Raw genomic sequence first — 23,801 nt, 5'->3', positions numbered from 1 at the left:
CTGTGTTTGACCCCCTTTCGCCTTCAGAACTGACTTAATTGTACGTGGCATTGATTCAACAAGGTGCTGAAAGCATTCTTTTAGAATGTTGGGGCCAATTGATAGGATAGCATCTTGCAGTGATGGAGATTGTGGGATGCAATCCCGGGCACAAGCTCCCGTCACCACATCCCAAAGATGCTCTATTGGGTTGAAATCTGTGGGACTGTGGGGGCCATTTTAGTACAGTGGAACTCATTGTCAAGTTCAAGAAACCAATTTGAAATGATTTGAGCTTTGTGAATGGTGCATTATCCTGCTGGAAGTAGCCATCAGAGGATGGGTACATGTGCGCATAAAGGGAGGGACATGGTCAGAAACAATGCTCAGGTAGGGCGTGCATTTAAACAATGCCCAATTGGCACTAAGGGGCCTAAAGGTGTGCAAGAAAACATCCCCCACACCATTACACCACCAGCCTGCACAGTGGTAACAAGGCATGATGGATCCATGTTCTCATTCTGTTTACGCAAAATCTGACTCTACCATCTGAAGTCTCAACAGAAATCGAGACTCATCAGACCAGGCAACATTTTCAGTCTTCAACTGCCCATTTTGGTGAGCTCTTGCAAATGTAGCTTTTTCCTATTTGTAGTGGAATGAGTGGTACCCGGTGGGGTCTTCTGCTGTTGTGGCCCATCCGCCTCAAGATTGTGCGTGTTGTGGGTTCACAAATGCTTTGCTGCATACCTCGGTTGTAACGAGTGGTTATTTCATTCAAAGTTTCTTTTCTATCAGCTTGAATCAGTTGGCCCATTCTCCTCTGACCTCCAGCGTCAACATGGCATTTTCGCCCACAGGACTACCGCATACTGGATGTTTTTCCCTTTTCACAGCATTCTTTGTAAATCCAAGAAATGGTTGTGCGTGAAAATCCCAATAACTGAGCAGATTGTGAAATACTCAGACCGGCCCATCTGGCACCAACAACCATGCCATGCTCAAAATTGCTTAAATCACCTTTCTTTCCCATTCTGACATTCAGTTTGGAGTTCAGGAGATTGTCTTGACCAGGACCACACCCCTAAATGCATTGAAGCAACTGCCATGTGATTGGTTGATTAGATAATTGCATTAATGAGAAATTAAACAGGTGTTCCTAATAATTCTTTGGGTGAGTGTATGTTGCCCAATACTGTCTCTTTCTTACAGTAATCATTGACAAGTTTATGTCTATACTGGTATTTTTCACTGATAAATGAACAAATTGAACCTACAGTAATCTTATGAAACACAAGTTGGTGGTTGGTGTAAACACATGTAGCTCAGGGTAAATTCTTTTAGGAAGACTTAACACTTAACCACTGCTCTCTTCCTAACTAGAATCAGCTGCTGAAGCATTTACCTTCCTGTTAAACCAAACAGAATCGGCTGTGAATTCCAAGGGCCAATCACAGCATCACAACCCTGCTTTGAATCCGTTTCTCTCCCTGCTGCTGTCAGCTGTCATTTCAGGCAAAGCGTGCAACCCTCCATCTCCACTTCCACCCTTGTCACCCAAAAACACCCTGGTCTTCCTCCTGCTGGACGCTCCGTCAACTCCTTCGGTCTGGTCTTTGGGCTCCCTTTTGCCGCCACCACCGGTGTCTATACTCCATCGAGGGGGATTGTCTTGGCTTCCTTACCCCTTTTAAAAATTGTTCAATTACGATAAAGTCTATGCTTGAAAGAGTGTACATTTTATTATGTTTATGTACAATAAACCTTTGCAAGTATCTCCTGATTGAAATACAGTACCGTATGAGGAAAATACTCCTTTCCTATAAAGAAAAGGTTTCATCAGCAGCAAAGCAGTAGGTCTAAGGATTAGCTAAAAGAAGAAAGACCAGTCTACACTGTTTTTATGCTCACAGCTAAAAAACATGAATTATTTATCATACTTATTGCATCTGCATTCTGCATATTGCAAAAATACAATATCATTTGAAGCATATAGATGGATAAAAAGATGCAAAGTCAAAATAAAGTTTAGCTGCTGATTATGAAGATATAAATTAAACACTCTGAAACGTAAAGCCTATAATTAGTGTGACTAATGTAGACAACAACTAATCTACCTGCCTGGGGATGAAGAAATAAATACTAGTACTCATGCTACATATTGCAATTTTGAACATATATATATATATATATATATATATATATATATATATATATATATATATATATATATATATATATATACACACACACACACACACACACACACACACAGCGGTTGCTGCAAAAGAAAGATAATTGGCATGTGAGAAAATTGCTGCTAGAGTAAATGCATAAGTTCCAATGTAGTGCATTAATATCCTATTTAATCATATGTATAATATTACTGGTGAAATGCTATTGAACCTATAATCCTGCGGGCAAAAAGTCATACCTATTAATCCCATTCAGAGGCTGCAACACCATCCTTAACAGAATTATAAGTATAATCTTTTATTTCAAAGGGTTTACATTAATCACGTGCAATACTGTGGAACTCCTATTAATTTGTCTCTTACTGGTTTGTTTCCAGGGAACATTACAAAAACATTTAAAAAACGTTTCAGAGCGAGCCACATTTTTGTGACGGCGCTTTGCTACACAGTGGCTTTACTAATATGCCCGGCATCACCAATGTTATAAATTCGTAAGTCGTAATGCAACCCAAAAACCGTAATGGAACACAAAGAATGTGCTGGGATATAGAGCATGGCCACGATGGGTGACGTTAGGACGGATAAGGTTATGGAGGCTACATAATTGATAGACCTAGAAGAAAAAAGCATACCGTTCAAATAGGTAGTTATCTGGAAATGAAAATACATCTATAGTCGGGGCCTCAATACCATCTCCCAGAATATGTTTAACTACCTGTAAAGTACTACAGCTTCTTCATCAACAGGATTGTCGGCAAAAGGAAATGCCATGTTTTGAGCTATTAAACGTTTTATAGTCTGCCTACACTGTTAATACACTAACAATGTTTTGTTAGTCATGCACATAACACACTGCTGTAAAATGTGCCTGGTACAGACTGAATGAATGAATGAATGAATGAATGAGAAAATGAGCACTGTGTCAGAGGGAGGAGACAGAGAGAAGAAAACCGGCTCCAGACCAAGTTAGGTTCACAGACTCAGTTACCATAGTAACTTTTTTTAAAAGGGCTGGAGTTACCACTCTCTCTCTCTCTCAGGTTTGATTAATCTCCCTTTCTGAAACAGAAAACCCAAAGTTTCCCTCATCTCAGGGTTAACAAACTCAGTTTTCATTAAACCTGCTTTTTGAAAAAGGCCACAGCAGCGGAAAAGATGACAAGGAGATGATAAAGGAGACATGAAGGAACAAGATGAACAAGAAAAAGGACAATATGAGACGAGAATTTGATGGATGGAGGTAAAAAAAAGAAATGGAAGTAGAAAGAAGTGAAAAAGAAAGGATCTCACCATTGGTAATGTGTGGATGATGGAGGATATAGGAAAAAACTACAAAGTGCTACCCTTTGATACAGTTTGACATGTGTGGTAAAATGTTGTTCAAAGCCTGCCATGCAGGTTTTAATAGTTGTGTGTACATCACTTCATCTCACCGAGCTACTGTTGTTAGTTGAACCACAGATGGGCCAGCGGATGTGTTTTTGCCTGTGTGACAGTTCTCTGAACGTAGAGTTACTGTTAGACGTCAAAAATTGAATCTTGTTGAGCTAAACTTGGCTCCCTTTAAACAGGAATGGAGATTTTAAAAGGGAAAGGCAAATCATCATATTTATTTTTAGACACCCCAAATTTAAACAATTACTGTAGTTCAGTTTAATTACCATGTCAAAGCTGATGTGTCTTTTCTATGGTAGTGGCTGCCTCTGTATGTCATACAAATGTTGATACAAATTATCTTTGATGACAAGTGCATACATTTTATGATGATTTGTGTGACAAACAAAGCTGAAAATTTCACACTCTCCTCCTGTTTTGGCTTCCTTTATGTTCTACAGCGATGTCTTCTCTGCTGTGATATTCTTTGATCTACTTTACTACAGTACTACAGTACATTGAAATATTAACTAAGTCCCATTAAACTCTGGACTGCAGCAAACACTCACACTGCAGCTCTAAAATTCAGAGGTAAGCTTTGGGCAGCATTTACATCCCTGCAAAAGCTGCATGATGTATCGTTCAGAGCCTGTTCTCCCGCCAGCCGATGGCATGGTGAGTTAAAGGCTCGCTGCCTATTGATCCAAATTGGTGGATCCTGGTCAGGTCAATCCATTTAGGCCCGTCATCTGAAGGGCTGAGAGCAGCAGTGCTGCTGCCCATAGGCCTCCACCGTGGCAAAAGAGGACACAACAGCCCAGCTGGACTGACCATATGGGCATTTAGCTGCGATCAATGCCAGGGCCAAAATGATCACAGTAGATAGTGTTATGCTATAATCTGAATAGACTGTGGCATTATGAATTTACCATGCTTTGCAGGGACCAGCAGCGCCTAAATATCCTTTATTGTATATTCAGGCAAACTAACCACTAACGTGGTTTCTGTACCATCGTTAGGACACTCGAGATGTTGCAGGAGTAGAAATTCCTCTCAGGCGGTTACTTAAGTTAACCTTTTTAACTAATTTAACTAGTCCTTTTGGTGCCTAAACTGAACTGTCAGGTGACCGGTTGTTAATTGACTAAATGGCAGTCACCTAATTTGGGATATCACAAGTATTAGTGTGCATAACCTTTCATACAATATCATACGAACCCATTGATGAGAATACATTGCTTTTAGTTAAAGGAGAACTTTTATGTTAATCTTGCTCGCTATAAATATGCGAGTAATTTCAATTGAAAAAAACCTGCCCTGAATCGGTGCAGGCAACACTGAGTAGCTGCAGCTACGTGTACAAGCTTCCACTGAGCTAAAACGGCAGTTAACGGGGCAAGTTTTAGAGTGCCTTTGTGACTCTTAACAGATACACAATGCAATTAATATGTCTGTACAACATGAACAGGACCCTTACGTAACATCAAGATGCGTTTTCAACTCTTCAAGACATTGTTTTAATTCACCTACCCTGTCTTGTTCTTGCCGGTGGGTAGCTTGCTTTCCTGGTTAGCTGCTAGAGCTGACTGTTAGCTGTTATTGATAACACTGCCAAGCCTCCTATTCACCAACACCAGATCAATCACACACAAAATGGATGAGCTACAAATACACACGGAACTCCTGCGTTATGATTTTTACACACTAATTAATAGCAGCTAACAGCTAGCAGCTAGCTCTAGCAGCTAGTCAGGCAAGCAAGCTACCCACCGGCAAGAACAAGACAGGGCAGATGAATTAAAACAATGTCTGACTTGAAAACGCAGCTACTGAGTGTTGCCTGCACCGTTTCAGGTAAGGGTTTTTTCAATCGGAAGTTCTCGCATATTCATAGCAATCAAGATTAACATAAAAATTGACAGTAAGAAGAACTATAGTCTTCTTTGTGTGTTTTTTTTGTACAAACACACGGATACTTCTGATACAGAAAATACTGATAAGATGTGAAAGAGAGAGAGAATAGCATTTGGTGTGTTATAATATACTGAAAGAAATTCTAGCTCTACCATGACCTTGTGCCTGCTGCCTTGCATGCATTATGTCTGTCTCACAATGTCTGATATGTAGTTTTTTTAAATTAAAAAAGTATCGCAGAGTAACCGCATGAACTGTGGAACCTGTTGATCTTACATCTGTATGCTTTTTAGTAAAGTCCAATACTGAAAATTTCTCTGTGACTTGTGATAATATGAATTATTCTTTGTTTATTTAAAATCAGTTTGCTGGATGTCTGACTGAGCATCATGCCCTAGCACCTGTCTTCCTGATACTTTGAATGAAGCATGTAGAACAATATTTCCAAATGACTGCATGGGCAAACCCAACCTCTATAGTGGAACCAAGAGTCGATAACCCTACAGCAAGTATTAGCACTAGCTTCTGTGGTCTAACCTGGCCTCTGACTGTCCTCAGTTTACAGTTTCCCCATACCCTCTCTTTATCAGCCTGTGCACAGTTCTCACATCAGAGTCTGGGCAGAGGATGAAGGAAAAACTGCTTCTCAGATGACATGGTTGCAGGGTGAGAAGGAGGAAGGAGAGAGAGGAAACAGGAGAATGGGTGGTTCTCAAGTGGCAATGCTGGGATTTAGCCAGCATTGCTTTCAGTGAAAATGTATCACATGAAGGTAATTACCAGCTGTATTGTGCTATATTTGCTGGACTTACAGCTGCTGATCCTTTCCTTTTTGGATGTCGTATACATGGAGCTCTCTAAGGCTCGTATAAATGGAGCACCACAAAAGACTTTGGACTCTGGGCTCAGCATTGCAGAATCTGTGAAGTCCATGCTGTAGACTTGTGCTTTGGCCTCTCTCCATCTGACTGTGCATCTGTTTGGTCCTGTGTGTCTTGTGTGTGTCTCTCTGTCAGTGTCTTTTGTTTTTGTGTGTGTCTTGTTGGTGAACTGCAAGCTCCGTTCTTGCTGTTGGTGTTTTTGTTGGGTTTCCCCCCTCCCTGTCTTTCCTCTCTGTGTGTTTTTTTTTGTTTGGTCCTGGGATGCATTCCTTTGTCCCAGTGTATTGTTTGTTAATTGTATAATAAAAATTTGATCACAAAAAAGAACATTTTGCATTGGCAGATTGGCTTCTATTACGCTTGAACTAGGTTTACCATCATATACTGACTTTTAAGGTGCTCTCTTCTTTGATTACACTGGACCAAAAAAAAGAAATCAGAGAAAATCATTCAGTTCCTGTACAATTAGTTGTTTTTTTTCATGGAAAGCAGAGGACACCACAGTCAGAAAAAAACTGTAGAGAGAAAATCTGACAGCTTTTTCCCTGTGAATCACACAAAAGAACCACATCTGAATATCTTGAGTTTTTTTCTGAAGCTAGTCTGTTACTCTTTGTCCTGTTTTTTTCTTTTTCTTTTTTGAAACCTTTTTACTCATGTCTGTGTTTACCCATCACTTTGTTCTTACTTTTTGGCCTTTTTTTTGGCCACTATGTGACTAAAGGAATTTTTAAAGCTACTGTCAATATGCTCTTGCCACAGTCCAAAGTTGTTGCTTTGTAGCATTTATGAATTGATTTGGTTAGATTTCTTTATTTATTGTTTATTGTTTTAAAAACGACTGTATTGGAATGGTTCTTGCTGTAGAAAATAACTTTTTACGGAGGGTAAACTTAAACTAAATGCATAGATCTACAGTGTTTAAACCATAATGCACAGAGGTCTGAAGACACATCAAGAAACAAATTTTTCAACAAACAGCGAAAAGGCTCTAGAATTTAGTAGTACAATAGTTAAGTTTGAAAAACCCCAAAGAAACCAGCACTCACACTTTTAAAAAGGCAATGATAGCATATAAAGTGTAAGGAGTCTTTGACACGTCTTGTCTTTGGCCACCTATCTATAGAAGGGTTCCTCTCTTTGCTCTGAGATGGAATTAATGAAGCTATTAAAACCTCAACCTATGTGACTCTCGCTTTGGGAGTGTATTTGAGACGTTTCTATGAAGCAATCATTTTACATTCCATTCTAATCCCCCCCTCCTTGCTGGCCTAGCCATTGTCCCAAAATTTCAATAGTTGATAAAAAAACAGAAAAACTAAAAGAGCCAGTTAAGGCGAAGGCAGATGGCCTAAGTCAGTTTGTTACATCCTTATTGCTACTTCTGACCCTTCACTATATTAAAGAAATGTTTAAACTTTTCCAACCTCCAGACAGATTCTATCGCCTGTGATTAACGTATCTCTCTGCCTACAGTAATATGTTTTGGTGCTGGCCAGTGCTATGCTCACTTAATGAGTGAACATTGTAAAATGTCAATTTTTTTAAACTTCTTATAGGCATCCTGACTGGGGATCCCAGGAATATTGATTTTTTTTTTTCTGCTAGGATGAGTGTCTTCCATAATAATACTATTATAATAGGAAAGAAGTTTCTGTATGAGTGATGTGCTACAAAATAAAATCTTAATTTTTCTCTGGCTGAGTTTGATGTGTCAGGATCATAAAGTATTTTTGCTAATGGTCCAGAATTACCTTGGATTATTGAACTGTGGCAGCTCACATTTTATAATGTACTCAAATACAATATACAAATATGTGATCAGAGTGGAACTCATTATGTAGAACTTAAAACGCTGAATAGGAATAACCATTCAACCCCTTAGAGAGCCTTTGGTGTCTTTAAAGAAACCTTTCTCGCAATTTCAAACACTGTCAAATCTAAACAGTCCTCTGGAACTCTAGTTATGGACAGTGTTGGGAGTAACTTGTTACTAGAGTAATGCAATTGCAGTAATGTATTCCTTTTTGCAGTAATGCAGTAATACAACGCATTACTAATTCAATTTTGGTAATATTATACCTGTTGCAAGCTCAGTAACGCAAGTTACAACAAATTTTAATCCAACATTTAGTGGTGTTTTTTTTTTTTTTTTTTTTTTTTATTCACCAACAACGCTAACAGGTAACAACGGACAACATCTGTGTTCCAACAGGTAATAATAATAACACAATTTATTTAAAAGGCGCCTTTCTTGGCACTCAAGGACACCGCACAGGGAATTCATATATTAAAAACAGCAAAACAAATACTATACATAATAAAACAGCAAAACAAATACTAAACACCAAAACAAATACTATACAACAGCAAAACAAATACTATACACCAAAACAAAACAAATACTATACAACTGCAAAACAAATACTATACAGCAAAACAAAACAAATACTATACAACTGCAAAACAAATACTATACAGCACACTATTGGGTTTAGGTGGGCGGTAGACACCAGCAATGATGGTTGGAGTGGGACCAGACAACTTGCAGATAGCAGATTCAGAGGAGTTGGAGACAGGGACAGACACTGGCGAGACTTTCAATTTAGCAATAATCTACCGCGAGACGTCCTCCCCGGCCAGAGCCACGGGGTTGACCGATGTAAACAAATCCACTAGGAGTAGATTCGTTGAGTTCAGAAAAGTCGTTGGGCTGTTGCCATGTCTCGGTTAAACAGAGAAAGTCAAGCCCACGATCGGGGATGAAGTCCTGGATGAGTTGTCCCTTGCGTGTTAGTGAGCGTATGTTGAGCAGAGCAAAGTTGAGATAGTTGATGTCACAGCTGGTGGCGGTGCTAGCCGATCGGGCTAGGCGGCCTAACACGCTGTGGTCAACAGCCCGGTTGGTAGAGCGTGGAGGGCAACGAGAGCTGGACCAGATGGACTTCACTCCTGTTGAGCTGCCGCGGCGGAAACTCCGGCGGGACCCTCGGTGGATGCATCTCCGGTGGGGCGGGAAGGCGATGTCCAGGTGAAAGTGGAGAGCCCCCGGCGCAGGTCCAGGCAGGCGACAGCGCAACCAGAGCAGGTCAACAGCCGAGCAAGGCGAGCAGCGCCAGCAAGCTGCGCCAGCATCCACCCAATGGTCCCCGTCATGTCAGTCTCCAGCCCCAAACAAAAACAAAACACGGTAATGGTACGGACAACATCAGTGTCCCAACAGATAACGGAACAGACAACATCAGTGTCCCAACAGATAACGGAACAGACAACATCAGTGTCCCAACAGATAAAGGTACGGACAACATCAGTGTCCCAACAGGTAACGGTATGGACAACATCAGTGTCCCAACAGGTAACGGTATGGACAACATCAGTGTCCCCAGAGGTAGCAGTACGGACAACACCTGTGTCCAGGAAAAGGTACTGCCATGTGTCAGCTGACAAACGTCGAGAATTAGGCTTGCTACACGTATCATTAGCCTACATTTTATCAGCGGTGGAAAGTAAACATACTGTAGGCTACTTCAATACAACTGTAAGGTACTTTTAATTGGGGTTTTTATTTTCTCCTACTTTATATTCGTACTGCACAATTCAAAGTCAAGTAGGCCTATTGCACATTTTACTTCACTATTCATTTACAAGTACTAGTGTACAGCATTACAATTCAGAGACATTATTATTGTAATATAACTAATTACTCTCAAATAACAGTAACTAGTAATCTATAATGTATAAAATTTTGGAAGTAACTTGCCCAACACTGGTTATGGAGCGGAAAATCCCCAGTTTCTCAAATGCTCTTTCAACTGAAGCTATTGGGGTTAGCCCCATAGATAAAATAATAACTAATTCCCAATTCTATGCACAGCACAGATTAGATTATACTTTATTTATCCCACAACGGGGAAATTCTGTCGTTACAAGTAGCAGCATAGCAGCAACAGCAAAAAACAAAAACAAAACAATAACCACACAAACAAGTAAGCACAAAAAATACAAGGCAAGAAATCAAGGCAAGAAATACAGGCAAGAAAGACAATGAAATATGGTAGACTGAGTAAGTAATGCCGTCAAACAAAGAATTTTAAAGTGCGGTTGCCATGATAAGAGAAACAATATTGCGGTGTAGTGACGTTAAAATTAAGTTGAATGTGTAATTAGAGCAAAGAAGCAAGAGTCGTAGCAAATTTAAATTAATTAACCTGAGACCATAAATATTGAAAATAAGTACTTGTAATAAAATAATATAAATACCAATATAAAGATAAACAGAAGTGTGTGATGTAGATGGAGAAACAGGAACAGAAACTACAACACTACAGTAGTGCGGGCGTTGTAGAGTCGACAGCGGCCGGGATGAGACCTGCGGTACCTCTCCTTCTTACACCGTGGGTGTATCACTCGCTGCTGAAGGAGCTGCTCAGGGACCCCCAGTGTCATGTAGGGGTGAGAGGTGTTGTCCATGATGGATGTCAGCTTGGCTAACATCCTCCTCTCCCCTACTTTCTCTATGAGGTCCAGAGGACAGTCCAGGACAGAGCTCGCTCTCCTGATCATCTATTAAGTCTGCTCCTGTCCCGGTCCGAGCTGCCCCCCCCCCAGCAGCACACGCGTAGAGGATGGCAGAGGCCACCACAGAGTCATAGAAGGTCCTAGGAGAGTCCACACACTCCAAGGACCTGAGTCTCCTCAGCAGATGGAGGCGACCTGGCCCTTCTTGTAGAGTGCTTGGTTTTATCAGTCAGTTCAGTTTATTGTTTAGGTGAACACCCAGATTTGTAGCTCTCCACTACATCAATGTCCAATCCCTGGATGCTCCACCGGTGGAAAGGGGATGTTTTCCTTCTGAAGTCGACTATCATCTCCTTTGTCTTGCTGGTGTTAAGCTGAAGCTGGTTGAGCTCACACCAGCTGACAAAGTCCTTGATAACCGACCTGTATTCCAGATGTTCCCCTCAGAGACACACCACACAACGGCTGTGTCATCAGAGAACTTCTGGATGTGGCAGTGGGTGGTGTTGTGTGTGAAGTCCGAGGTGTAGAGGTGTGAAAGGAAGGGGGAGAGCACCGTACCCTGAGGGGCCCCTGTGCTGCAGTGCACCACGTCAGACACACAGGGATGAGCCTCACATACTTGGTCTGTTGGTGAGGTAGTCCGTAGTCCATGCAGCCAGATGTTGGTCCACTCCGGCACTCTCCTCTTCACTCGAGGAGCGAAGGCTGGATGGTGTTAAAAGCACTGGAGATTCGAAGAACATGACTCTCACAGTGCTCCCGCTGTCCTCCGGTGGAGCACGATCGTTTCAGCAGGTAGATCACTGCGTCGTCCACTTCCATCCCAGCTGGTAAGCAAACTGCAGGGTCCAGCTGTGTGCCCACCAGGGGTCGCAGGTGCACGCAGGATGATCCTCTCCATGGTCTTCATCAGGTGAGAAGTCAGGGCAACAGGCCTGAGTGTTTGGCTCCTTGGGTCGCTGTGACTTTGGTACCGGGACCACACAGGAGTCTTCCACAGGGCTGGACCTTCTCCAGCTCAGGTTGAATAAGTGCCTGAACACACCACAGAGCTGGTCACACAGTCCTGAGGAGACTTGGGCTGATGCCGTCCGGGCCCGGCCTTCCTGCCTTGAGCTTCTTCAGTTGACTTTCACCTGATCATCTGTTATGGAGAAGTGGGTGGAGGATGACTGGGGTGTGTGGATGGTAGGAGTGAGGGTCTCAGGGGGGAGAGGGGGTGTGAACTGATGAGCGGGAGAGGGGGAGGCGGGGCTGGTGGGTTCATTGCTGATGCGGTCGTTGAGGTGGCAGGCTGAGGAGGGAGGGGGGAGGGAAGGGCCAGTGAGTTGTAAGAGGGGGCTGGGGGGTGTGAAGAGGGAGGCGAGGAGGCAGAGTCTAATCTGTTAAAAAACAGATTCAGCTCATCTGCCAATATACAGTATACCATACATTTATTCTTAAATGAAACATTTGTTTTTAATGAGTTACTAGCCTTCTCCAACTTAAAGAACATGCTTTTGATAAAACAGGTGTTATTCACATTGAATGAATAATGTAGGTTGGTTGCCTGACATCAAATGCTTCACCTGCAACTGGGCTGCGGACAGTATTAATCCAGCTCTGCAAAGTTGCAGATCCTTTAGCTGCTTCATTGAGCTCTCTCTCTCTCTCTCTCTCTCTTCCTCAGTTGTCTTCATTGTGAAGGCATACCATACTTAAGCATACAAAACAACTAGGCTTTACATTTATTTAAAGACAATTAAAAGTTTATTACATTAGCCAATTGGGACATTACTGTAATTTATCATCTCAGGACAAAATAAGCTAAAGGTGACATTTATCAGGTTTCACTAACATTACATTTGCTTGTTAAAAATTCACGTAACAATCTAGCTTGATTCAAGAACCCAAACATATCCCTGAGTCTCTCTCTGCTTTACAGAGCCACACAAATGTAGTGGAAATAATGTAGATATGTTAGCTTGCTGCTACTGCATACATATAAACAACAAGGAAATAGACTTGTACAATCACTTGCAAAGCTGACAGCCCTCTAGACATAGGTGTTAAAAGAAAATTGCTGCGGGAGAACACACTGAACCTCCTGTCTTAAAGTTTATTTACGACTCCACTGGAGTAGAAATGTGTCAAGGGTCCTTGGGAGCTCTCTTGCAAAAGGTGTAGAGCAGATCTTAAATGGAGCTGTCAATGAAGCCATGGAGAGAGAGAAAGACAGTGTGACATTGTCTCCATCTGAAGACTCACCTCTCTCTACTTGCCCTCAAGTCCTATTGATTACCCAAGGCCCCACACACCTTTTCTTTGTGATCCTATTTTGTGAGAAGGGTTAAAACATTTGATTAACAACTTGGCGCATAAAGTCCACATAAACCTGTACACACCCACATACGTATATCCACTGGTTATTGACACGAGAACACACACCTACTCTTGCAACAACAGCAATACCACACAGACACCTACACACATGGATTCCAGCATGAAGCACCAACCCTGAGCTTCCATCACTCCCTCCTGCAATGCCTGCAGGTGTGTTTAAGCAGGAGCTTGATCATCAGCTCCTATTACCAGACATCCTACTGTCACATCACACACACACACAGCCAATCACCCTTCCCCCACCCTCTCTCTTTCTGACCCTAAGGAAAATTAAGATGACTTGATTCCCATGCAATTAAATACTGTGATAGTGTCTGGCCCTCTACTATTCTGTGTGTGTGTGCGTGTGTGCGTGTGTGTGTGTGTGTGTGTGTGTGTGTGCGCGCATGCGTGCGTGTGCGTGCGTATGCATTTATGGAAGATGGCAGATCCAACGCAAACCTTTGGAGTGGTGACTGGAGCACAATGTGAGAAAAGGGATTATCTTTTCATTGATTGGAAGAATCCTGGACCCCGGTGATAAAACCTACCAACTAGACGGGCCACCACAATTGGCAGTCCACTCGTATCTCAGTTTAAGTCACCTGCTGTACCTCTTGGCTCTTGCTTCAGCTCTTCTGATGTGTTTTATGAGTATCTGGTGTTGCTATGGAACATGGGAGTGGTGCTTGTGGCCAAAGGGTGTTTTGGTATGTTGAATACCAAAAGAGTGCAAAAATACCAAAAGATTGGGGAAAATGCAGTTCAAGCAACATGTAGCAGCACAACATGAGTTAATCTTTGCGCTGTCACCAAAATTAAAAACCATAAAATATTTCAGCTAAAGTAAGGGCACATTTTAAGCATTCGCTTAAATATTAGTAGCCATGGTTAAAGTGCCAATATTATAAAAAATAAAAGTAAAAAAATAACTTTTTTAGAGATGTTCGGGTGATATTTTGTGTCCCTGGTGCTTCCAGGCGCATACAAACTTGGAAAAACCACCCATGCTGTTTTGAGTGAGATATGATTTCTGAATGTCTTCTGCCTTCAGTCTCCGGGTGGGCTGTTCAAAATCTGCACGGCTTTCTACGTAACTAGCCGATACGAGGTGGCTAACCATAGCACTTGCTAGCGCTAGCATGCTAGCTTGTTCTCAATGGCAAAACACTGCTACAACACACACTAGTTGACCATATTCTCCAAAAGAACTACTTCCTGTCCCTGTTGTGCCGGTATTCCACAAGTGGCCCTCGTCTAGAAGAAGTCTCCCAGCTAATCGTGCCTTGGACTGATCAAAGTTGGAGAAAGAGTTATCTAGCTGATGGGACCTTACCGAGCCACTGAGCATGTGCAGCTCCCAACAAATAATATAGAAGTGAAGAGGGCGAAAAGAGGATCTGCAGCAATGTGGGGTACAACAAAAAATGGTGTTTTTTGAAAATGAAACCATGTAAACCTACTCTGGCACAACCTCAAAATACAATTATGAACCTGAAAATGATCACAATATGGGCACGTTAATGCCTCAAGATGTAGAATCTATATGTGATTATAGCATGCAGAAAGTAGTTATATATGTAGCAAAGCTGAAAGTAAGTGTGTGGAGGTCAAGGGGTAGATGGGTGTGAAGCACATGAGACTTTGGTGCAGCAGACAGGAGTTTGCATTCCGGCATAATCCAGCACTTAATATCCACTTTTGTTTTTTAACCATAAACACACTCTTCCTCTTATCTCAGGTTTTTAAAGGGGCAGTCTATCAACATGGGGTTTAGTTTACATCTCATCAGCAGAACCAAACAGCATGTGAACAAACAATTCAACAGTTATAATGTCGAATGTATTGTATTGTTTTAGGGAGGAGCTTCTTAAAGTCATCATCATTTGTCATAGGTGAATTTACTATAAAATCTCTACTAATAATTTGTAACCATTATAAATCATTATTTCATAGTTAAAAGTAAACACCCAAGTTTACCATTTATTAGTGATGGTTATTTTGAAGTGTTACCAGTTGTTTTTGTGCCATTAGAAGCACCAGGAGGAGGATGAGAAATGTGCTTTAAAAAGGTTATTAGATTATCTCTCTTATGTAGTACTGTCAGGATATTATGACAGTTTCATTATAAAAGTTACCTACTGTAACTTTGATTAATCAATTTCAAAAGTGTAATTTAAAAGAAGGGGTAGGACCAGATAAGTGAGAACTTCTTCCTACTCCTCTTTGACGTGTACTTGTTTATTAGAAATTGTATGTTGACCGTTGTTAAATGTGTGCTGTTAATTTTATTTTTTATCCTTTTTTAGCGTTTTCTTTTATTTTCTTTGTTTCATGTTCGTAATAAATAAATACTAAACTAAATTTGCCTTTAACACAGTTAATAGGGTTATTTTAATTCTGATAATGCAATCCTAAGAGATGTTTTGTTTCCATGCTGGAGGATCTAAATTTTAAATAGTGTTTTGTCTTAAGTTTCAGTGGACAATTTTCTCAAATCACACATCTAGATGTCTTGTAATTCCTACGCAGCCTGCCAGTGTAAATATTTATTCAGGCCTCTAGCTCACAACAAAACACCAGAGCACAGTTTTTCTGTTTCATCTTAAATTGTCAGTTCTAGATGAGCAAATCAGCCGATAATTAACACAATCGTTTAACAACATACTGTATAAGTGCATCATCCTACCTTTTTTTTGTTGGTTGGGCAGATATAAAAGCTGGTCACCACGATTGTTGTCCCTGGCATCAGGTTGAGTTTGGTGTAGGTGGTGCCATAGTCAGAAGATCTAAAACCAGGCAGACAAAACATGAACATGTTATTCAGGAAACCTTAGGACCATTTTGTGGTAACGTTCCTTGTGCTATGGTCTCATGAGTCACACAATATCAATAGCATTAAGCAGTACGGTAATGATATGAAGGACCTATTAAAATGCCTTCTGCGCATACATGGTTAATCATTACATTTCATTACTTTTCTTGGTTCCATTTGACCAAACGCTTGTTATCCTGGATATTAAAACAACAGCAGATCCATGAAAAACCTATGTGGGAAGGAGATTACATTGGCCAAATGTCGGGGAAATGTCTTTCAAACCGCCCTGAAGGCATTATATCTGCTCTCTTGTCACCATATTACTACTTTGTGGTCCGCAGTCTGAGCTGTGTGACAAATAAATCAAAATGGCTGGACGACCTGTCATTGCCACCACGATGGAAAAACAGCCTCAGGCTAGCAATGAAGTACTGGCCAATCCCCAAATCTGGCAGCTTTAAGAGCAGATACGAACTGCTGTGTGTGTTTGAGATTGATAGCAAGCTGTTGGATTGTTTCTCCAGAATGGCTCAGTCCCACCCACCAAGCAGAGTGAAGGGGATTGTTTGTGACAGGTTTTGAAAAATGGCACAGGTTTTAGCTCGGCAAGGCTGAGGAGAGGTGACCTCTTATGTAAAATGAATGTCTTAAATTCCTGTCAGGAATATTCAGAGGAAGGACTAATCCAACAGTTTCCCTCAACAACACTATACAGGCAAGGTAGATTAAGGTAGCAAAAAAAAAAAAAAAATTATCTGATAGTGCTGTCAACGGCGTTAACGCAAACCCATTTTAATGGCGTAAATTTTTTATCGCAAGACTAACATTCTTTTTGGCCTAGTAAACTTTGTAGTTTTTTAACACGCTGTTGCAACAACAAGTAACGTTAGTAAAACTACAACACTACATCAAATTTAGCTAGACTGGAAAGAAAACAACAGGCCTGCCGCACACATTTGTTTGGGCTTGCGAGCAGGCCAAAGAGTAGTAACGTTACGTTTTGAGTCGATGGCAAGCAAGAGACGCCAAAATGGACACCAATAACGTTCTGAATGGAAAGTTTACTTTTTAAAAGTTGCCAAATGTTCCATTGACAAGACCAAAGGGATCTTTGGGTTTTGTCGTTGTGAAATGAGCTATCATCGCAGCACGTCCAGTCTGAAATACCTCTTGATGGCCAACCACATTGATGGACAGTGTTACATTGTGCGAGAGATTATTTGCTCCAGGTGAGAATGATAGTGTGAAATTGAACACTACAGTAGGCTATATGCCAATCTTGTTTTCAATGAAAAAACCTTTGCTCAAAGCAAGCCGATCCATGTTTGAGCATTGAAATGAGAAAAATATCAAGGGACAAAAAAAAAATCAAGGGACATTTATAATAGATAAAAATGTTCCATTAATTGCAAGTTAACTCTGACATTAATGCCATTAATCGTTGTTAAATGTTTCAATCGTTTGACAGCACTAGTGTCTAAGGATTAAAAATATGTTAAAGACTGTAAATGTAAAATCTACTGCATTTGCACTTCTAGTGTGCAGCTTTTCACAGCTTTCTGGGGATATTTCGGAAAGCAATCCAAAGTGCACAGGAAAGGAGATGCTGCAGTATTTAACCGAGGGTTGAGGGTTCAACAGGTGGGAGTCTGGAAAAAGAGGTCTTGATGAAAGAGAAAGATGAGCCAGCACGTCCGCCTGGTTAAGGACAAGAGGATTTACTCCTTCGCGCAGTGGGACATCAACCACAGACACACACACAATGAGACACATAAACACCTGAAGCCCCACCAAGCCATTCAGCAATCAGCTCCCCCAGAGTGCTCTGACACAGCTGGAGAAAATGGAGTGGCATAGTGGGAGTGAGCTATTTCTCTGCGGTGAGCTGGCAAGTGTTTTCATCTTCCTCACTGGCCTGTGTGCAGTGTTTAACCTGGGATCACTTAGAGGACGTGGACGGATCTAGTGCTGATGGCCGTGTTAGCAGCCAGAGCTCAGTGCTTATCTTAAAAAACCAATCGTAGATGGACTGTAGGCCTGCTAGTCCACTGGGAGGCTGGATCAGCAGGGTGTGCTTGCAAAAACTACGCTGAGCAGTCAGATTCAGTCCTAAGGAGTTCAAAGTATGATAAAGATTTTGTATTTTTGGGTGAGGATTAATGTATTTTTCTTTTTGTGTAACACATTTGAAGGACCATGACCATGTTTCAAAGAATTGCATACTTTGTAATGGATTTTCTACCTTTCTACAAATTAAATTATAGTGGTTCCAGATGCCGTCATTCTGTGTTCAATGCATGTATTACATAGGGCTGAGTATGTGAGGTATCTGCAGTTATATGTTTAGCCTTTCTATATACAGCAGTAATAAAAAATATATTGCAGTTGTTTCTATGACTTGCCAGTCACCTTCCCTGCAATTTTTGAGAGCTTGTTTTGGCTCTTTACACGTTGACATACCATACTTTTATGTTAAATGATAAAATACCTTTTCCCTATTACACAATCATAATCCTTCATTAGTACAATTGTGGCAAGGTTCAGGGTGAGCCTTATGCCCAGAAACACATCCAACATCTGGACGCTGACAAGTCACACTTCATTTACTATCTTTCTGTCCTCATTATCCCTACCAAGAATCTGCTACCATGGAAATTGCTTATTTATATCCATCTGTTAAAGACCAAACAGGGACATTTTGGTGAGTTGATGATGGAAATGACACATTGGTATTTCAAAGTGACAGTGTAAGTCATTCAAGTAAAATACAATTGATACCAGTTAAGAGTCATGTGTTTGGGAGGTTATTGTTCCTTCCTTTTTTCATTTGAGGTGATTGAATTTCATGCAAAATGTGATTATGAAATGTACATTATCTTACCAAAATTGGGAGACTTTTATGATTTAAGTAGATGCGGCTGATGTATTATTTAAAAAACTTTGCCTAGTGCTGCTATTAGGCAAGGTTAAAACATAAAGAAGGCAAGTGAAAAATTTTGCAAAGCAGGGGGGTCGAAGTCAAGAAAGACGTTCTAGGACTATTACGGCTACTTTGTGGGTTGAGTAGGGGGTTACTGTGGAAAGTCAGCAGCCCCACAGCCTCATAGGGTGAGAATAATGATGTTGAGTTAATAGGAGAGCTCATTTTGTACTGTCTGCCATCCAGACCTTTGGATTAATAAACTGGTTGGGAGCTATTGTAGATTAATGAGGAAGAATTACTTTGAAACTGAGTGGGAAGTATATGATAGGGGAGACGAAGGGGAGCAGGGAAGAGGAAATGGGAGAAGGGTTGGACAAAAAAGTGACTAGACCATACAGTTAAAATAACAGTGGAAGGACATAAACCACTAGAATACAGAGGTATAAAAGAAGAGTGGAATACCGAGAGACAGGAAAGGGGAGAGAAAGGTGGACATGGAAATGTCTGCAAAAGTGGATGTGACAGAGACAGACACTGCAGGTGAAATTGTATTTTCCCTGATGCGCTTGAGGAAACAAGAGAATGTGGAAGCACTTTGGGGTGGCGACAGGTCCTGAATCAGATTTAATGTCCTAATATGTCAAGGTTGCTTCAGCACCTGATGTTTTAGGAAAGACAAATCAAGAGTGCCTAGGCAACGTGTGACAAGACAGTATAGCAAAATACAGAGAAGGAGGTAATGAGGAAACAGGTTTCTAATTAATTTCTTATAAATACATTTAAGGATCTGCCTGCAACTTATTAGCTGCAAATGGGATATGACTGAGACGTGTCAGACAAAAGTAAATCCTCCAAGACGTTGAAATTCCTCACTGGGCATGTATTTCAAGACATATCTTCTGTCAAGAACTAAGCTAATACTCTGAAATAGGTGGTAGAGCAGAGCAGTAGGTCAGTGTGTTAAAGACAGCCAGGGGACATATAAAGTGGCAAGGTGCTCAATGTCTGATTTCTGTAGGGAACCAAATGCTAAGGCAGACAGATGCTGTCATTCTGAGTCAGGCCTTGACAGTCTGAGGTCTGTACTGTTAACTTTGACAAGGCTCATTGGTGATTGGCTTACATACAGGTGTCTGTCCCAGCTGGGGTACAGTCAGGAAGAAAACCAGAGTGTGATCTGAGTCACATTCTCTGCGGAGAATGTGTCATAGCCTTCGATCATCCATGCAACGTGCTTCACTGCCAAAGAGAGGCATGATTGGGAAAATCTGCAATGCATTACAACACAGCTGTTCTGTGGACAAAAAGGATGAAGTATGAGGCAAATGAGGTTCCTTGCCAGGGTATCACTCACTGAGTTGCATTCCAAAATAATTCCTGCCAAATATTTGAGCGGGTTAAAGCTCCATTCATGAGCAGGCTAAAAAAATCTAAGCTTGCCTATCTTTCCCTAAAAAAGACCAGGGAATTAGCAGGAAAATGGGGGCTTTTGATTTATCGAATTTATTGGTACTTGCCATGACTACTGTTAAAAATACTGCTGAAAGAGGGCCACCATTAGCATTAAAGCTGATTTACACTGTTTAAAAGCAAGGCATCATAAAAACTACTTGACAGATCACGCTTTCAACAAGTGTGGTCACATTTTATGCTTAAGAATGGTAAATGTTCAGAGATATAGTTTTATGACACAGCTCAGTGGTGCTGAGACAATGAACCTCTGAGATAAGACACAAAACTGAAGAAATGGGGGCACCCCTATCTGCTTCACACGTGGACAGTTCATCAATGCCGTCTTATTTCTGGCTTGCATCTTCTATTTAAAAAAAAAAGACCATTCTGCTTTAGTGCAGCTGTTGTGTTACAGATCAGTCAACACCTCAGTGACCTCCACCTTTTTATTTTCCATTTTTACAGCAGTAAAAAAGTTATGGATGATAAAGCTCAGGGAGTCTCAGGTGTACCCTGGACAAAGGCTTTATGGCCATCTTCTTTGGCCTGATTGTGTCAAGCATGGCTTTATTGACTACAGAGTGGAATGTAGGATGATAAAGTATGTCCTTTTGAAAAAAAAATCCTGTGGGAATGTTTACCTTGCTAGTAGGATGCTTGTCCTTTTCAAGACATTGGTGGCCCTGTTGTGATCTGGCTGTGACATGGATTTTAACACTCAATCTGTTGAATGTGTGAATGCTCCTCAGCTGTGAATGCCTCCTGAAAATGGACACTATGCAGAGTTCACAGAGGATGTGTGAGCCTGTGTCGATAGGCTAGGCAAAAAGACAACTGCTTAACTTCTTTTGGCCTTGGGATGACAGTAACAGAGGTCACAACTCAAGAAAAGCAAACAAATTGTGTCTACAGAAAGGGGTTACGGTTGACTGGCTTATGATAGATAAAACAGAAGAGAAAAAGAGAGAAAACAGTTCACAGACCTTGCAATGTGTTTTCATTGGAGATGCTTACTACCAAAGAAACAGAGCATGTAACTCTCAAGTTTTCATTTCACTGAGAGCAACACAAATAACTGTCCATAACTGGGTTAAAGTGGTGTCAGGTTAAGTAACGTAGACCAGACTAGAGACCTGCATTTCAGCCTAAGCCCATCAGGCCCCAACTTATTTATAACCCTGGGTCGGGCATTGGACCAATTTTTCACATCAGAGATTGCACGCAGGCGGACATCAGGCCTGTATTAGGCTTCTCCTTTTTATGTTTTAGACATCCAATGAACAAACGCTCAATAAAAATGCTGGTGCAAACATACACAAGACCACGACTATCAAGAATGGTTCCCAGTCACACAGTGTTTGTGTCCCAGCCAGCAGCAGCAACAGCAAGTGAGTCTTCAGCGCAGCAGGAAGAGTTATAGAAGAAAGGAGGACTGGACTTGACCCTCCACTGTAGATGTCATGCTTTCTTTTAACAATGCTCTGTAAGAGACTGTGCTTCTGGCTGTAGGGTGAATTTGTTTAGATTATATGGACCGATTTTTTCACTGCACGCTGTTGCGAGCAGCCACAGCTTGTCCAAAATGCCCTTTTACACTGGTCGTTAGTGTTTTAAACTAACATTGTGATATGCTTTAAGTGTTTACATCTAAACATTTTTTTGTAGGCAATTTAAGTGTTGATTTGAGAGGCTAAATTAATCAAACATGGTCAACTGTTGGCAGATTTGTCATTAAAAAAAAAACAGCCAAAAATGCTCCAAACATTTTTCTAAATTAAAATATTAACACTTTGCCATTTAAAACTGAACTATTATAATTGCTACAATTGTAACCTATAGGCTGTGTAATTGGAAAGAGAAAAAATCAACAGGCTCCAGTCAAGCTTAGCAAGTACAGAGCTCTAGGCCCAACCACCTTCTCCATAGCCACGTTCTCCATCTCTTCCTCGGGATCCGGAGACAATTCCACGCCTGATGGGATATGTAGTCCCTTCAGCCTGCCTTAGGTCCGCCCCCGGTGTCCTGCCGGCTGGATGTGCCAGCAAAACTTCAAGTGAAAATCCGATGCCCTACCCACCTAAACTTGTGCCCTTTCTTCTTCTTCCCTTCCCATTCGTTCCTTCTTGAAGAACTATAGGGCATACTGTGGGTTTTGAGCCCTACATCTGCACTTGGTACCACTTTAACAAAGTGCCATTTGGAGTGGCAGAGGCCTTGAAGGCATCGTCATGTGTAATTCAGCAGAGAGGACTTGGAATATGATGCACTGTTGTTGTGTACTGTAAAGGAATAGGAGTGGACACTTGTAGAAGTGGAACTGATCAGAGCTGACAGTCATGGGATGCTGTTGCATGCAGCACACTTTCTGCAACAGATTTGCTAATGTTGCAATTGCTCATTCTGTATGATTAGAGTTAATGAGCTTGTTTGCATTAGAATCACAATACCTTGCAGCAGAAGGTGGGAAGATGTGGGTTTCATTTTTGTTTCAACAGCAATTGGCAAATTGCATCTGGAAGTGCCTTCTACACTGCAAGTAGTCTGAGCAGGCAGTTAGCCAAGATACAGTGATTCATGCTCTGTAAGGGCCCTTCACAGTAGCGGATAGTCTCTTGAAGTGCACAAAACCACTGGAGCATAGTTATCAGGAGCAGAGTGCTGCTGCCATTTGTGAAGCCCCCTGACAGTTCTATTTTTTCAGTTTGTACAGAGAAAATGACATAATATTATACATTAATGAAAGAAAAAAGTTACTTTATAATTCATCCCCATCAGAAAGCAATTAAAGCGTTTCCCTAAGAGGTCATGGTGGTATTTTACCACAGATGTCGTCTTTCTGAGGCTCTACTCTGAGTCACTGGCCTCATCCTGTCAGCTTTGATGACAATTTGTTTGGATACTTTTGACAAAAACCACTGAAGAAAAGAACAACATTAAGATATATGGAAGTTGCCATGGCCTCCAGGTCTCCCTGTATGGACTTCAGTCAGCTTGCTTCTATCACCACAGGCTGTTTGCACTTGGTAAAAGGTATTCAGCTCTGTTCTTCTAATGCCCTTAGTTTTCATATATTTAGAAATACCTTCCTTACAATCCTTCACAGAATGATGCTTGCTAAATGACTCACTCATAGTACAGGGCTGAAACTTTGGGATTCTTATTTTAATCTGATTCCAATTAGAGATCAATGTCACAAAATACAAGTTTTGTATTCCTATGGTTAGCCCCCTGCATGTAAATCATTGAGGAAGTTTCTCTTGAGAGCAGTGGAGGAATACTTTTTTATGCCAGTATATAACCCATTGTATTACCAGGAGAAATATCCACACAGTGTAGGTTAACTGTGTGCTTATTGTGTGTGTGTGTGTGTGTGTGTGTGTGTG

The 23,801-nt window shown here is 41.2% G+C and overlaps 1 protein-coding gene and 1 long non-coding RNA gene across 2 annotated transcripts in view; both read right to left on the bottom strand.

The window, feature by feature from the left end:
- The window catches only part of sorcs2 (sortilin-related VPS10 domain containing receptor 2), a 530,001-nt gene that overhangs the window by 338,614 nt on the left and 167,586 nt on the right, over positions 1-23,801 (bottom strand). Inside the window, exon 3 of the mRNA XM_032511626.1 lies at positions 15,915-16,014. Within this exon, the coding sequence (XP_032367517.1) occupies positions 15,915-16,014 (100 nt within the window). The remainder of the gene's footprint in view (positions 1-15,914; positions 16,015-23,801) is intronic.
- Positions 18,274-23,801, bottom strand: part of LOC116686599 (uncharacterized) — a 21,440-nt gene continuing 15,912 nt past the window's right edge. The window contains exons 3-4 of the long non-coding RNA XR_004331304.1: positions 19,089-19,093; positions 18,274-18,289 (exon numbers count right to left, since the gene is read on the bottom strand). This is a non-coding gene — a long non-coding RNA (uncharacterized LOC116686599). The remainder of the gene's footprint in view (positions 18,290-19,088; positions 19,094-23,801) is intronic.

The sequence above is a fragment of the Etheostoma spectabile genome, unplaced genomic scaffold (genome assembly GCF_008692095.1).
Source record: "Etheostoma spectabile isolate EspeVRDwgs_2016 unplaced genomic scaffold, UIUC_Espe_1.0 scaffold397, whole genome shotgun sequence".
NCBI lineage: Eukaryota > Metazoa > Chordata > Actinopteri > Perciformes > Percidae > Etheostoma > Etheostoma spectabile.
Note: the sequence above shows the minus strand (reverse complement) of the source record. Positions and strands in the feature narration are given on the sequence as shown.